The 17,607-nt window shown below is 36.7% G+C and overlaps 1 protein-coding gene across 1 annotated transcript in view; it reads right to left on the reverse strand.

The window, feature by feature from the left end:
* LOC128077996 (fibropellin-1-like) overlaps positions 1-17,607 on the reverse strand; it is a 59,212-nt gene that overhangs the window by 13,634 nt on the left and 27,971 nt on the right. Inside the window, exons 3-5 of the mRNA XM_052678173.1 lie at positions 15,739-15,835; positions 14,654-14,761; positions 13,885-14,030 (exon numbers count right to left, since the gene is read on the reverse strand). Coding sequence (XP_052534133.1) covers positions 13,885-14,030; positions 14,654-14,761; positions 15,739-15,835 — 351 coding nt within the window. The remainder of the gene's footprint in view (positions 1-13,884; positions 14,031-14,653; positions 14,762-15,738; positions 15,836-17,607) is intronic.

The raw sequence follows: 17,607 nt of genomic DNA on the forward strand, positions 1-17,607 counted from the left end.
CTGCGACTGCCTCCTGCTGCCTGCTTGCTGCTCAAGGCCGGCCATGCTGCTGCTGCTCTCCCCCCAGCTGCTTTTGCCTCAGACCTTCAAAACATCGTGCAGCGGGACCGCTGCTGGATCCTGGTGGTGACTATCCTTGCTTTACACGATTCTTGCTTCTTTCCTATCTTTTCTATTGCCCTCCTTCCCTTCCCTGTCTCCCTGATTAGGATTTATAATAAACTGGTTGGACTAACATATGAACCGTTGTTTCTTCTCATGCCAGGTATACAGATATTAAAAGAACATCATCTCCCTCCTATAAATTGGAGCGAGAAAATGGCTGAGAGCAGCTTGGGGCAATCACCCCTGCCAGCTCTATCAGCACCAGAGGGTGGAGCCCGTCTGGTTCCATGAACTTGTGACAGTCCAGATTAAGGAGGAGCTCTCTGTCTCCACCTGAATCGCTGGGAATATTCTGGGAATATCGCTGGGAATATTCTGAATATTCTGGGAGTAGCATCCCAGACTTCCAGATCAGGGTGTAAAATGCCTGGAGGATAACTGGTCTGGCTATTAAAGGCAGATGTAAGGAAGGCATTGAGGACCTCAGCCTTCTCCTTATCTTCAGTGGTCACATTTCCTGCTGCATCAAGTATAGGATGAAAATTCTCCTTGGTTCTTCTTTTACCGTTGATATATTTATAAAAGGATTTTTTATTTTTTTTTACTGCAGTGGCCAATCTGAGTTCAAATGGCAAAATGCAAAGGATCAAAGATATGCAATGGGTCAAAGAAGCAGATGACAGTGCAACAAGAATTTGGTTACATGGAAAATTAGCTGTAAACAAGCATGAACTTAATTCCTTCATTTTCAATATTATTATGATATTTAAGAATACTATCTGGTCAAATTCTATTTCCTCCAAAAAGTTGCAAAAAAAAAGAAAGTCAGTAAAGAAGTTAGGCTGCTTTTAATCCTTTCAGATTGATGTTAAAAACGTACTGAGACTCCATGCAGGCAAGATGGTACAGAAACTTGAAAACAGGAACAAGAAATAATTACTGATGAGAAAAATGTATTAGAATACAGTTATGCTTTGAGCAGTGCGCTTAAGCAAGCATGTTTGATTCATTTAAATACTGTAGCACAATACCTTTTCTATTTATGCCAAATGAGAATTTTGCAATTTACAACAGTGTTTTAGAGAGACTGTGGGGAAATAAAACAGATCAAAGTCACATAATTGGCAAGACCTGAAGAGCTGCCCTACACACTTTTTCATTAGAAACTAGGAAGAAACAATAGAATGGCTAAGAAAACCAGTAGATTTTTAGCAGGGAACGCTAGCCGATTTTATTTCAATGAATAAAATAGCTTTTATGCAGTCATCTACTTTTCTGAATCCTTTTGAGGTTAAGACAGTTTGCTGGCAAAGACAGCTTTAGAGAACCTAAAAAATCCGTGATGCTATCACTGCTATGCTCTTCAGAAATACAAAGAAGCACAACATTAGGGTAACTGTTCTAACATAGAGTATGCTGTGTTCTGGTAAGTGAAACACTCCCCCAGCAGTCATTTGTTTTGCCATTTAACACTATGACTGATTGAAACATCCAGTAATGACTTGTTTTTATCTAAATGGTTCCTGGTCATGACATTTTCTCAATACCTAGCAAAAGAAAGAAACAATATTATAAATCACTATTAAAACATTCTTATTTCACTTATTATCATTTAGAAATACAACAAAAACTTAATGTAGAAGATTTAGACATTAAATACATTTACAACTTACAGAAAGCTCAAAGAAATACTGCAAAATCACAGAAGAATAGACTGGCATTATAATGCATAATGTTCCTCTGTGTTGTCAATACTAAAGCTGCTTAAAAGTTCCTTTTTCATTGTATCTGTAGCAGAGCAATTTGTGTGGAAATTGAGATTTCAATCCCCTGGGTCTTTGTAACTCTTACAGAATAGAAACTCCTTCAGGACATGCAAAGTAGTATGCTTGAATATATTCAAAGACCATTCCAAAGACAGACTTGCTGAAAAGCACAGTGCCTTCCCCAGCTAGCAGTAACAACAGTATTACCACACATCAAGTCTCTAACAGTTGTATCAGTGTTTTTTCAGATTTGTTTCAGGTATAACGTGGGTATAATTTAGGCACACTTTTAGGTCTTGAAGCCCTTAGATAATTTGAATTCTCTCCTAATCATAGATTCATAGAATAGCTTGAATTGGAAGGGAGCATAAAGACTGTCCAGTTCCACCCTCCCCTGTCATGGGAAGTGTTACCACCCAGTAGATCAGGCTGCCCAGGGTTTAAAAATGTCCTGGGATGGGGCATCCACAGCTTTAATGGGCAGCCTCACCAGCCTTCTATGCTAACTCCTCACCACGCTCTGATTAACAAATTTCTTCCTAACATATAGTATAAATCTCCCCTCTTTTACACTAAAGATATTTCCCCTTGTCCTGTCATTACTAGACTATGTAAAAAGTCAGCCCCTCTCCTGCATATAAGCTCCCTTCAAGTACTAGAAGGATGCAATGAGGTCTCACCAGTGCCTTTTCTTCCCTAAACTAACCAAGCCCAGCTTTTTGAGCCTTTATTCGTAGGAGAGGTTCTCCATCCCTTTCATCATTTTTGTGGCCCTTCTCTGGACCCTCTCCAACAGCTCTCTATTTTTCCTGGGGACCCCAGGCCTGGACACAGTACTCCAGATGGGGCCTCACAAGGGCAGAGCAGAGAGGGACAACCACCTTCTTCACCCTGCTGGCCACCCCTTTTTTGAGGCCTTCTGGGCTGCAAGCACACAGTGCTGGCTCATGTCTAGCTTTTCATTCACCAACCCCACAAATCTTTCTCCATAGGGCTGGTCCCAGTGAGTTCTAACAAGTTACTGTAACAGACAATCTCTTGGACATTTTTACTAGATGGTCCTATCCCAAAAATTTAAGGTCAAAAAAATCTTGAGGGAAGAACTCATCTTCTTTAGCATGAAACACAGATCTAATTGACTATGATAAAATAAATTAGAATTTTAGTAACTTCAATTTGTTTAGCTGGAAATTATCTCTATTTTATTAAATTATTCTGTTGCTTTAAATAGTATGTGTGTGTCATAAGAAAGGTGCATATAGTACATATAGTATCATGATCAAAAACGCAAGTCTAGCCATAGAATTTCAAAGCAGCACTTCCATAATTAGGATGGAATGTTTAATAGTGATTCTGCTCTTGTGATAGTTTTCTGGAGGAACAGATTTTTAAAAATATTCTTAGTAGTGCTATGATTTCTTTGATAGTCCCTTTGTGGCAACAATATAAAAATAACAAGAATTATGCCAATATTCTAGTAGACAGAAATTACTAGCAGAAGAAAGGTTCAAAATTTTCACCAATCGTTCTCATCTATGTATTTATGGAAAGTGATACTTTTAATCTTCAACTTTATCAGACCAACATCTTACCTTCTATTAGCTAAGTCAGAGTAGGAACATAGTAAAATTGGTTTCAAACTTCCATTTTAACAGTATCTCCTAAGTATTACCAACATATAAATACTAGACATATATTCTGCCTAGGAATTAACTGCCTTATCAGAAAGCCTGGACATAGACCAGAGGATTTTTCCGTGCTAGATTTGACATAGGCTACACTCACAGCTTGCCGGTATTAAAAAAACCTTAGATATAGACAAGTAAAATTTGAGCTCCAACAAAGAAGTTATGGAAGATGAGTTCAGGTCTCAGAGAAAGGTTTCATCATTATGGTTTAGCTAATCTAAATAACCTTGCGCTTGAGAATTACGGTTCACACATAGGCATTTACTTGCAGAAGCTGCCGTGTACTAAGTTATTTCTGTATTAAACTAGAAGCATATCAGCTACTAAATTTAAAGTATTCTACTTGGCAGCCTCAGCAAAATCCATAACTCTGAGGAAACCAACCTTTCCACAAAATCCACATGGGAGACAAGTACCTAAGGACTTCAGAAACCTGTAAAAAGGGAAAGAACTACCAGTGCATGCCTAAGCAGTGTAATGCAGTAGAATGTTAAGAGTTCCTAAGAAATATGTTCAAAGAAGTAGCTCTGGAAGGTCAAAAGCACTTTAATCTTGTTAGTATGGCATTATATCTGGCTTTACTGCCGCATTTCAAGAGGCTGAGGCTGACACACCATGCTGATGCAGTTAAAATCTTTTTACGTTCAATATAGCTGCAAAATCTTGGTTTGTGACATGCAGTATGTTCACTGGTGCTCATTACATGAGTTTAAGCAATCATCTTCCTTCATTTTCACTAAATAATAACTTTTTCCAAATCTTTCCAAAATTGCTAGCTTTGGAGCAAGAATGTTTCAGATAGCCTGCATATATGGCATGTACTGGATTGAATATATACTGGTAATTTGTTTTGAATTTTTTTTTTTTTTTCTCAGTATAGAATCATAGAATAGCTTGGATTGGAAGGGACTCCATGGATCATCAAGTTCCAAATCCACTGCCACAGGCAGAGCCATCAACCTCCACATCTAATACTAGTCCAGGATGCCCCATCCAATCTGGCCTTGAACACCTCCAGGGAGGGGGCATCTGCAATCTCTCTGGGCAGCCTATTCCAGCACCTCACTTCTCTCTTGGAAAAGAACTTCCTCCTGATATCCACCCTCAATCTTCTCTCCCTCAACTTAAAATCATTTCCCCTTGTCCTACTATTATCTACCCTTGCAAAGAGTTGACTCCCCTCCTATTCGTAGGCTCCTTTTCGGTACTGGAAGGCTGCAATGAGGTCACCTCACAGTCATCACTTCTCCAGGCTGAACAAGCCCAGATCCCTCAGTCTGTCAGTAGAAGTAATAATATTTAATAGACAAGCTAGAGACACAGAGAAGTGTAGGAGAGAATGAATCAGCATAATCCTACGTCATGCGCAAGAATCAGAGCTGAGACTTTGTTCTGGTCAATATGGAGCGATATATGGAGTTAGTGACCTCTGTGAAGGTGCAGAAAGCTTGGATAAAAGTCTGAATGAACCAAAACTGAGATTTTCTCCTAGTCATTCATTGCTTTGTATGGTGAGTACAGCGAAAAATAGGTGTAGGTTGTCACATACTCATGACTGAATGAATACAGTGATATCTTTATGATTATAACATGGTGCTGTCTCGCTCCAATTTATAGGAGGGAGAGGAGGTTCTTTTATTATCTATATACCCGGTGTGAGATTAAGAAGCAACGGTTCAAATGTTGGTCCAACCAGTTTATTACAAATCTTAATCAGGGGAAATGGGGAAGGGGAGAACGGACACTATTATGAATTAGGGTAATGGGGGAAGGGAAGGGGGGCGATAGAAAAGACAGAAAAGAGGAAGCAAGGAGTCTTTATAGGAAGCAAGAGGTACATAGTCACCACCATGGATCCAGCGAGGTTCGTAGTTCTGTCTTTGATCCTCAGTAGTGGTGGGTCGTCAGGCATTGTTGTCCTGTTGCCAACGACGACGACGACCATGGTGATGATGGCCCTTTTTCAATAATTTCAGAGTGGTTGAGTCAGCTGTTTTTGGAGTGACAGCTCAGATCCAAAGTGGTCGAATCAGCTCTCCTTTGAGTGACAGATCAAACCCAAGGTGGTTGAGTCAGTTCTCCTTGCGGTGGCAGCTTCTGGCTCTGGGATCTCAGCAGGAACCTCCTTTGTTCTTATCTTTCTGGCCTTGCCAGCAGATAAGAGGAAGCAGGGAGGCACCAACCTGCATCTTGCCTTCGCAAGATACAATGGTATCATCCTCCAGCCTTCCATACTTAGCTGGAGCGGTTTGGCCACAGGCCAGATCTTCCGCCAGTGAACACTGCTGAGCACTCTCTTCCGCTCTTCTACAGAGCAAGCAGCTCTGGGGGAAGGGGCTTTCAAATGTTCCCAAAGCGATATCGATTATCACACGGTTAGCACCCATCAGTTGCCTCCTTGGCAAGTCACTCAGAGTCTTATCACAAGAAAAACCTCAGGAAGCAAGCTTTGAGCCAAAAAAAAACTAAGAAGGATTCTCACAGGTGCCTTCTACAAAGATGCTATTCAAAATTCAGCATTACTTCTCTTCAGCACTCAACAATAAGAGGCATAGTTTGTTCTGTTCCTCTTTTACTGACTTGTATTAATCCAGTAAGAGAAGCTGTATCTGTTTGAAGATGAATAATAACTAACTACAGAGCACATAGGTGAAATCACCTTAGAAATACTGTAATACACAGTCAAATTTCACAGTAATGAACATAAAGAACAAACACTTCACTTTAAGATGTTCCTTGCCAATAGACAAGGATTTTTTTCCCTAAAGGTATAGATCTGTAAGCCAAAAACAATTTCACTAAATAAGGAGAGTGTACTGTCATCCAGGTTCCTAATCACCAGTTTCAATTTGTAAACAGTGAGAGTCACTGTTGCTGAACAGTCACTACAAATAGGTTGTAGAATCACATATTTTGAGCTTAATCTGTGTGTTTGCAGCTTCAAAGCAGTGATGTTATTGAACAGCTAAGAATCCTGTTCATAAGAAAGAAATAGATAGTTATTGAATTTACCTACTTAATGATCAGAGAATTTGCATGTACTACAGAGACCTTTCTTATGAACAGGATTCTTAGCTGTTCAATAACATCACTGCTTTGAAGCTGCAAACACATTTATCTAGCTGTCTAGTTGGAAGTCCCTGCTGTATGGCATACTAGTCTTGACAGACCACAGAAATCTTTCTTCTAAGAATTTATTCTATGCACTGGTTTATCTTCCCCTATTGCTGATGTTGTAGTTACAAGATCTGAAGTAGAACTGTCAAAGGGTTACCTCAAAAAGTGGCTTTAGGTGGCTAAAAATTAGGCATGGTAATGTAACCATGGGTGCCTAGTTTCTGTTCTGGCATTCAGACCACTGGGCCACATCTACAAATTCTTCTATTTCATTCCTGTAGTTCAATACCTAATGCATTGCATCTTGGGATGCTGAGAAAACTGGCTTTATCCTTGGAAAGCTGCTTTTAATCAAGGCTGAAAGTGCATGCAAACTTGAAAGTTCTCGTTCTGAAAGGGTGGTCCCCAGTCACTTGCAGAAGACAAACGTATTCACCTCCCACCCATAAACCAGAAAGATTATCTGGGGAACTACAGGCCTATCAGCCTCACATCAGTCCCTGGAAAGATGATAAAGTGAAGATATTTCTGGAGACCTGAAAATAGTGACTGGAACAGTTAGCATAGGGAAAACCATGCCTGATCATCTTGTTTGCCTTCTATGATGAAATGACTAGGTTTTTGGAAGAAGGGAGAGAAGTGAAGGTACAAATCTTAATTTTTGCACAGCTTTAACACTGAATCGGTGTTCCTGTACCCAAGTTAAGTTTTGTTACAGTCTGGAAGGGTGGACAATTGGATGGCTATAACAGTCTGGATGATTGGACTAGGAGAGATTATTTTCTACCTGGACGCTGATTATCAAATGCATTACCTTAGATTTGGCACCACTAGTCTCAGAAACCTGAGGGAGGCCTGAGAATGAACTAATTAAATAGTAAAAAAAAAAAAAAAAAAAAAAAAAAAAGACAGTGAGTAACTCAGTTTTCCATGTCTTTTGTCTCCAGTTCCACTCACCACTCTGAATAATATATTCTTTTTCCTTTGCCTTACTTTTGCTGACGGTGTACATCCAGAAGGATTCCTTCCCCAGTCTTCTCTACACTCAGCTCTAGCTGAGATCAACTCTGAGCATTCAGACAATGATTCTCTAGTCACCTCAGGGAGCCCACCTTGCTCCTTCTGTCGTGTGTGCTTCTTTTCTGCATCATGGCTCAGTCAGATATTGTCTTGCCATGTTTTCTTGCAGGTCTTCTCCTTGATCAGAGATGAATGGTAACTGGAACAAAACTGCTACCAGACTAAGGTTTAAATAGTCAAGGAATGGCTTAAGGCTTTAGTTAGTAGAGTTTAAGCACTTTGAAAGTTAAAAGCAAAGTTTATTTCCAGATCTTGGCTTTCTTGATATGCGGTACTCTTGTATGTTTCTTTTATGCCAGAAAATCTTCTGCATGGTGTTGAAACTCAGCAAGTACAGCAGAATGTGCATCCTCTTTTCCTTAGAAATCAAAGAAACTTACAGCATGGACATTACAGCACTTCTCAGGAAAATTGATAAGGTGAGTTTTCCTCTTCAAGATGGGAGTTTTCACTGACCAACATCGATGTGAATGCTCTAATTATTAAACTAAAAGACATATACCACTACCTCTAGCCACTTCTGTCAGCATACATGTTAGATTTGTTCTCAGCACATCAATCACTTTTGGATTCTTTAGATACTCAAGCCGTATCTCCCTTTGATGTCTCAGGGAGCACTCCATGAGATTCCTCCCCTCTGACTCTTAAGTAGATGAGTCATTCTTTTAGCCGTGTAGTTGCTCTTCTTCCTCTGTATATCAATAGCAAGTAGCAAAGACAGTGCTCTGAAGACTCAGATGCAATTGCTGCCTGTTAGTTGGCAGCAGAAAGGTGTAGAAACAGCTGTGAAGGTCAGAAAGATAAACCAAACTTTTTTTTTTTTTTTGTTAAGTCTGCATAAAAAACAGAACAGAGTTTTCTTTGCCAGGCAGACAAAATAAACGGCAGGTTTTAAGGCTCAGGATAAAAAAAAAAAAAAAAAAAAAAAAAACAACAAACAACAAACAACTGGGCTTCAAACCCAAAATTATAGATAGAAGAAGATGAAGTAAAATTTAAGCCCAGGTTTTGACCTAATTTAACATAAAACTTAAGTGTCTTCTTAGTTACTTCCAAATGTCAATTTGTACTATGTTACAGTGAAAAAAGTCTATGGGGGGTACTGTCTGACATTAAAAAGCTAGCTATTTGAATTTAAGAAATAACTACTGTGCTCTGAAGAAAGGATGACTAAACTATGAGCTTTTTCAGCTTACAAGCAACCATTGGCAACAACAACAAAAAGCCACCATAGTATTTGCAAGATATCTCAGAATTATGTAATTAACCTCAAGAAGAAAAAAAAAAATCAACAGGAAGAACAGACTTACAAATTAGTAAATCTGTCAACGAGTGCAGTGAGAATATTTGTTAAACCGAGAATCCTTCCAAGTGAAGCAAGAAAACATTGTCCAAAACAATTCTCTAGTTAAAAAAACTTGTATTCTAATTGAATTCATTCTGCAGCAGACTTGGTGGCCCAATCACTTATAGTTTATACTTCAATATAAAATCATTTTTTTGCAAACATGAAAGAATATTTAATTTGAGGCATGTCTGTGTTTTCTGGATTGTACTTAGACATAACGTTCAGAAGATAAAATTTAAAGAAAAAAAGGATTAACACCTTAATCATGAAAAAGTATTTAAGTGTAAGTGATCATCATACATTATGCTTAGTTAGTTATTACTTTGTTATACTGCACAGCTGAGGCATGAGCTATATTAATGTTTTAATTAGTTCTTTTTTTAAATATACTCTGTGGAAAACGTATGTATTTTTTTCTTGACATTTACATAATTGTATATCAATGCACATTCAGAATGGAACATTACATTAATTTGGATTAATGAGGATATAGTCACGCTTAGTTGATTACAGTTCATTATTTCAATTTTAATTTTAATTCCACAATGAGTCACTTGAGTTCTACATGTTTCATTGTACCTTTAGTTTCCATAACAAATGCTTAGTCTGTCAAGCCAAAATTACATATATGAAGTAGCTTTTGATTTTGATTTCCCTTTTAGCTATCAAAATTTTAAACACATTCCTCAAAGTTTGTATCCACCAGAGAAGCTGGTGATGGGCAAGAGGCTGGGAAAAGAAAAATATGTCTGCTCACCCAAACAGACCAAAAGAGATTCTCTATACCATACAGAATACCAAGCTCAGCAGTAAAAATGAAGATAAATGAGGAAGAGAGTGCATTCATTTAGGAAGCCTTAAAAGTAGCTGGATATCACCTGCTGATGGGAAGTAGAGATTTATTTTCTTTGCTTCCATAGAAGTTTTTTTTTCATCATACTTTGTCCCGGCCCTGCTTAAAAGAGGGAGAGAGAGAGCCTGGGCACCTGACCTGCGTGGTTGAACAAGTCAGACAAAAAAGCAGAGTGCAAGAGGCAAAAGATAGATCAGATAGATCAGGCGGCCTGCAAAAATACAGAATTGCCATCCAATCTTGCTAGGATAGGATTAGGAAAGCCAGAGTTGACCAGTAATTGAAACTGGCAGGGAAATTTTATAGCAACAACAAGGGAATTGACAAGTACATTAAAAAAATAAATATTTTTTTCACTTTAGTCCTTACATATTCAGTGCCATCAATATGATTGCAGAGATGTATTTTTAGTTGAAAAATTAATAGAAAATTTATTAGTTTTTTTTTTTTTTTTTTTTTAACTTGTAGTAAAGCATTCCTTTAACTCAAAAATAAATTTGGAGGGCTATTTTCTAAGCAAGCACGATTTTCAAGTGTGAAATTCAATTGTTCATGTTTTATTTACAAATACAATTTTTCAAAGATTACAATATTTTTGTTTGTGTTGCTGCTTCTATTTTGGCAAGAATCAGACCAATTGTCCTTATCACTTTTTCAAACACTTTCAGTTGTCTTAAATCTGTTGGTAGCTCAATTGTATTTGCCTCTTCCCATTCCCGGCTGCATAAATCATGAGTGTAAACTCCATTTGAGTCCTTCAAGACCATCCACTCAGTCTTAAATTGTGGAAGCACACAAAGGAAAAAGTATTCAATTAGCATCTGGAAGAGAGTAGAATTCAACAGGTACGAATGAAGCACTTGTCATTCTTTCTTCAGTTTTAGATGAAGACACCTATATATGAGCCATGTAAGCCTAAGCAATGTAATCTGCAGAGGCTAAATAAAAATCATCACAAGAACTTCAAGACTGACTCAGTTGACACTAAAGGCACTCAGGGAACAATTAAGTTTCCTGAAGTTGGCTTACTGTGCTGTATGGGTTCCAATACTACAGTGTAAATCTTGTAGTTATTTAGGTTCCATGGGAAAGGAATGACTTTCTGGAGCTAGAGACAAAATAGAATGCACTTGGGAGAAATGTAAAACAGCAGATGAGATCCTTGTTTAGGCAAGATATCTTGATGCCATGATCTGACAGCCGAACAGATTGCTAAAATCCTTTGATTGCCCAATTCTTATTTCAAATTTACAAAATTACTGAAGAGTAGAAGGACGCCTTTCTTTAAATTGACACATAGTCTTTGTTCATAGTGGCACTAAATGTATTTTTTTGCAGTATCTGTTTCAGTGTAATTAACAGGAATATTTCACAATCATATCACATTTCAGAAACTGTACTGAACATATTTTAAAAGGTATCTACTTCCTGTAGAAAAGAAAAAAAATAATGTATAACATTGCTTTTCAGTATTTGCAATCTGATTTCATACTTAGGTGTAGTAAACTAGAATCATAAAGTCAGAGAATCATTCAATCATAGAAAATCCTAAATTGGAAAAGAATCAGAATGATCATCAAGATATATTTCTGAGTAGGATTAAATATGATTTGTGATCATTTTTGAGATTGAATCTGTTCCTTCTGGGTCTTAAATTATATCCTCTATTGCCACCCTTCCCTGTACTAGCAATTCCTATCTATCCTATTTATTTATTTTTTTTGTAAATGTCATGTGTCTTGAATCATAAGGAATTAGACTGTCTGGCTAATAAAATGACACAACTTCATAACAACAACAACAACAACAAATCCATTAAGACAATATCTCCAATTGAGAATGATATATTGCTATATGGGAAAAATGGAAAAGGGTCAGGTTAACATATTTGACTAAGTATCAGGGTTAGGCAGAAATCCAATTTTCAATACTACTCTCGAGGAATTAATTATTTTTATAATTAGTAAACAATGAAGATGGCAATATTAGAAGCAAAAGAACTCCAACATTAGTATATTTTTAGACCCTTAGACTACTCACTGATACTCATTCTAAAGCACAGCACATTCAAGTGGAATATTCCCGACACACTAACTCATATAATCTAATTTTACTGAAGTCTGCTTCGCAATTCTGGGGAGCAGTGCCTTTGTCTGAAAAGACCTTGCTTTGAAATCAAACTAACTTTCACTTGATGCTGGGCCTTTAAATTTTCTTGTAGGTTATGTTTCTTTCAAACAGAAATTGAAGATGCTGCACATACAGCTTTGCATCTTCATTTTAAACCCTTATTACCTGTCAGATTTCTGAAAGCAACTGATTCTCCAGATTCTTTGTATTGGGTGAATTATTCCTAGAGACAAGTAAAGCGTACGTTCCGTAGTACATTTTAAGGGTGAAAAAAATCACTCACTGTAATTAAGTGATGAAAAATCTATCATTAATTTTTAAGTAATGATTCAGTGTTTATTTATAGTCATCCAGATTATCACAGCACCATTATTAAGAAATAAATAACACTAAATAACAGTAACAGTTGCCCTTATAAATATAGGAAGAGTAAAGAATTTTTAGCAATAGATAACTTCTTGTATGAGAAAAATACTACAGCTTATTTAAAAAAAAACACAAAATAGTAAAAATAAAGGAAAAAAACACTTTATCCTTGTAGGTTGAGCAACGAAAATGAACTCAAATCAAACTTGTAAGTTAAATAAACATTGTAACATACTTGCAGATGCCTTGTTCCTTTTCAAATCAGAAGTCTGCAATACAGATATTTTGCCTTTTTTGAATAACTAAAGGTGAAGACAGTTCCTTTAAAGTCTAGTAATTACAATTTTTAATGTGCAGCATCACTAAATTACTGCAACCACTAATAAACCAAATTTCTATGATACTCAAGAAGTACAGTCATTAGAACACAGTCATTTCTGAAAATAATGTTCTGAGAAAAAAAATGCTTTTAAACTTTTAGACAAGGGAGTTACATGGATTTTCCTAAATTTGCTGACATGTCAAGAAAAAACTGAAGAATACAGCATGTGTGAGATATAAATTAAAGTTTATGACAAAGGGAAGGTTATACAACCATATGTATTTTCCCTGAACTATTCTATCTGTTCTACAGAGAAGACACATTCCTCTTAGCCTTTTAGATGCCTAGAGAATCGTTTTTAATCTTAGGAATTTATGTTATATTCATCACAGGCTGAAATGAGTATAAAATTCATTTTATGCAGAACATATGCAGAAATTTTGCAATTTGAGGCAGGCAACTATCAATACTTCTGCAAGAGCAATTATATGACCCCAAGTATATTCAGATAGCTTAAGCTGGATATATCAAAACACTAAGTATGAACTGTTCTGCTACATGCAGAATTATGAATTACATGCAAAGCATTAAAATAAATGTCAGCATCAATTTTGAATATCTAATATTATACTAATTTAGTATATTTGTACATATCAAAATTTTTGGCATTAGTTCTGTAAAAATGTAATGATTAACAGCAACACTGTCAAGTCCAACATGTTGGCAACGTCAAAGTACTCCTATGGTTACGTGCAAACACAGATGATGAGGTAGAATTTATTGTGTTTGTAAAAATTACTTTGTATGTGCAACAATTCTCTATTTCTTGCTAACTTCAAAAAACAGCAATTTTCTTTGCACTATTCAGTCTCTCTTTTAGTGTGTTTCAGCTTAATGTGCAGGTGATTAAAGATGACATAAATCAACCCTAAAGGTACGTAACACCTTGAGCTCCTTAGCAAGATCAAGGTTCTATCTGAATTAATATTGATTTATCCTCCAAAAAGCAAATGATGCTGTGTCCTTTTCCCTCATTTAGTCGAGGCCATCGCTATAAAATTAAAACCCAAGAAAAAGACCTCTCCACTGTGGTAGGGAATGAACTATACCTGTGAATCCAGGAGAACAGAAACACTGATAGCCTCCAAGCCTGTTGATGCAGCTTCCTCCATTCAAGCAAGGCAGAGTTTCACACTCATTTACGTCTATCTCACATAGAGACCCATAGTATCCAGGTGTACAATTACAGAGGAATCTTTAGAAAAGAGAAAATCTGGTCACTCAACAGAAGCAAATAACATAATTTATCCTAATATTCTGAAGCTGTATGTTCTTGATGTCAAGCTCTCATCCCTAGTCACAATTCATATTAAAATAATTAACAGGCTCTTCCCATATGCATGTTTCTAAAGCAAGAACAGATATTCAGTGCCTTTTTCAGGTTAGTAGGAAAATACTGAACAATAATTTTAGCTGGACCTACCCAAAACCACACGAAGGCTGATAGCTTGACACAAGTCTCTGAGAAACTGTAGCACTGTGAATACACACACAAGACATAGTATTTGTCTCCCAATTGCACTTTAGTAGTAAGCAGTTACCTTAGAAAATGTCATTCCTGGACACTCTCTTTTCTGAGAAATACAGCTATCTAACTGAAGATCAATTATGTTATTTCATTTCTTTCAAATTTAAAAGAAAAAAAAAAATCAGATCACCTCAGAAACAAAAAGTTGAATTAGCAGAATTTGCCTTTTTTTTTAAATAGAGAATCCTTGCCAAAGGTCTCATCTTAGCCTTAACGCAGGGAAGTAGACTTCATAGATAAAGAAATATCTGGGTTTTTTTTGGGGGGGTCATTTATTGATAGTAACTAACCTGTTTATGAGGTCCAGACAAGTCCCACTGTTTTTACACGGTCTTGATAAGCATTCATTAATCTCCACTTCACACAGTGTCCCAGTGAAGCCATGCTGACAGGAGCACCTGGCAAAAAGGATGTCACTGTTTTACTTTCCATTTTACCATAAAAAGATTCCTGAAAAACACGTGGCATATTTTTGAGAGCTATGAATCAGCTCCAAAATTATGTATTTTTTTCTGAACATTAGAAAGTACTTTATCTAATCAAACTTTGTAAGTACAGTAAACTTCAGCATAGGAAATAATATTTTTATCATTATTAGTTGAGGACTACAGATTCTGTGCTGATCCAGCTGCGAAGGAACTCGAGGCTGGCCTTGACTTGAGGTGGTTTTTACTTATTTTGAGAACTACCCTGGGACCAGGTGACTGCTGCCTCTCCTACTTTAGCTTCAGCTCTTGAATTAGCACCTACGGTGAGAGTATAACCCACTGGGACACTCATGATGTTACAAACATCATGGTGTTACACTCATGATGTTACCCCTGTGTGCTGGGGGAGCTGATAAACAGCACTGAAGAAATAAATCGTGATAAGGAAACATACAAAAATAGCTTCAATCAGGTATAAGACTGAAGACCACACAACTACCCTCTGGCAAAGACTTTCAAATACCAATGATTTACAAAAATGCTGCCAGTTCTTGAGTAAGTCTGATACCCCTGGTCCCAGTATCCAGACAGACTTTGTGAGAAAGACCATAACAAGCACAAGGGCTATATAACTATGTTGTTATAAGCTGCTTTATATTAATTTGGACTAGGAATATTAGTTTTATTGTAACCCAATTAGTAATAGCTGTATTTATATGTGATTAGATTGTTAAGGTTTTCATCAGCCTAACAATAAATTCTTTTTGACCACAAGAATATTTTAAGTGTAACACAACATGTAATGTGTCAAACTCATCATGAAGAAAAAATGCATTACATAATTGAAGGGCAGCAAACATAATACAAGCAAAGGACTGAAATAATAGCTAAATGATAAATATTCATGTATCATACTAGGTATCTGTTGCTCAAGTAATTTTCCTCACCTGTAACTGTTAATGCCATCCACACAGAGGCCTTCATTCTGGCATGGATGGGAGATGCACTCATCGCTGTTAACTTCACAGTAAGTACCTTCATATCCTGAAGCACAGATTATATGAACTATGAATTACTGAGTTCCACCACATGATTTGAAAATAAGGGTCACAGATCCTCTTGTAAGTTGGGTTCTCTGAGATCAGGACCAATTTTGAAAATGCAAGTGCTTAAGAAACCTCGGACAGCACGGAAGCTATTAGAAAAATTGCTGAGAAAAACATCAAGTCCCCTTCTTGCGGTTGCAGCCTATGTATCTGTTGTTCTCTATGCTGACTTTAGCTTTCAGACCCTTAGACTAGCTCCTTGGCTTCACCTCAAACCTGCTCCACTGCTGTAGGTTTCACTGGTGATCTGGCATGCCAGTCTAATCATATAGATGGTTATCAGTCCTGCTCTTCTCACCTCATTCAGGTCATCAAGATGGGATCCTTGATGGTGAGGTTCCTGTTCTGGCATGCTTGATAAGAATCTCAGTTCACCTTTGCTTTCAGAGCAGCCCACCCTCACTGCTCTCCTATTCTAAAATCAGCTGCAGTAAGTGGACTCCATCCAAAACAAATTTTTCTCCAAATATTTTCATTCAGAACCTACAAGTTCATTTCCAGAGACTAAAGAAGCTTTATCATACTTCTATGAGCCAGAAAGTTCAGATTTGTATGGAGCATCTGGATACTGTGAAATGTAACTGAAAAGGCTTTCCTGGGGGTGTGTAGAACACTATCAGAAATGAAAACCTAATAAAAATCCAGAGCATAATGAAAGTTTAGAGAGACCAAATTTATCTAAGGCAGTCAGAAAAAGAAAAAAATTAACTGATTTTAGGATTTAGATGAACAAAATATGTGACTTGTTAAGATTTTATATGGAATAACCTCTTAAACTTTCAAGATACAATGTAATGGAGGAGCATGCTTCTCCTGTGTAAAATACCACAGTTGTCACCGAAATACAGAAAAAGAAAATTGGAGACATTCATCAATCTGCTTCCTCATGACAAATCCACTTCATTATGGATATTTTATAGGCTTTTTGGGTAAATAACACTGAAATGAAAATATAAAACACCATTTAGACAAATACTTGAGTGCGGTAGCATATGCTATTCCAGTCCATAGCAAAATATAACTACCTTGAAAGACATAAGTGAAATAAACACAGAGAAGGCGTGGCTTTTTATTGTATTTGTACTGGAGAAAAATATTAGCTTCATTACAGAGTTTAACCATCAATTTACTACATTATGATATAATAGCTGTGTGTTTAAGCTAATATTGAATCTTGCCTTTTTAACTCTAATTCACATATATCTTTAAAAAAAAATCAATCTCATTTTTCTTAATCATGTATGCTGAAGCTAAAAAGACATTGAATTATTTGGATAAAAATTTAATCTACAACTTAAAAAAAGCAGCCTTTGAACTTATGCAGAAACTCAAAAGTTAACCTTGATGGCAAATTTTACAGAACATTTCAGCAAAAACCTTTTGCTTTCAACTTAAAGTATTTAGCAGTACATTTAAACCTACTTAAAAGGACATACAAATATTATCAGTGCTATTTAATTCCATTTTACACGATTTTTGCATGTCTATTATAATTTATTAAGTCTGCTAAAAGGATGTGTCAATCAAAGCACAGGTTAATTAGCCAGTTTCACAGAGAAACTTACAGAAATAAACAGCACACAGTACATTGCTTGTAGAAACAAGATGGATCAAATCACAAAATATCTACCATTATATTAAGATCAAAATATATGTAGTGTTTATTTTATGACTGTATTTGGACATAACACAATATACATGTACACAAAC

This window comes from Tympanuchus pallidicinctus, unplaced genomic scaffold, assembly GCF_026119805.1.
Source record: "Tympanuchus pallidicinctus isolate F22 unplaced genomic scaffold, pur_lepc_1.0 scaffold1, whole genome shotgun sequence".
NCBI classification, from domain to species: domain Eukaryota; kingdom Metazoa; phylum Chordata; class Aves; order Galliformes; family Phasianidae; genus Tympanuchus; species Tympanuchus pallidicinctus.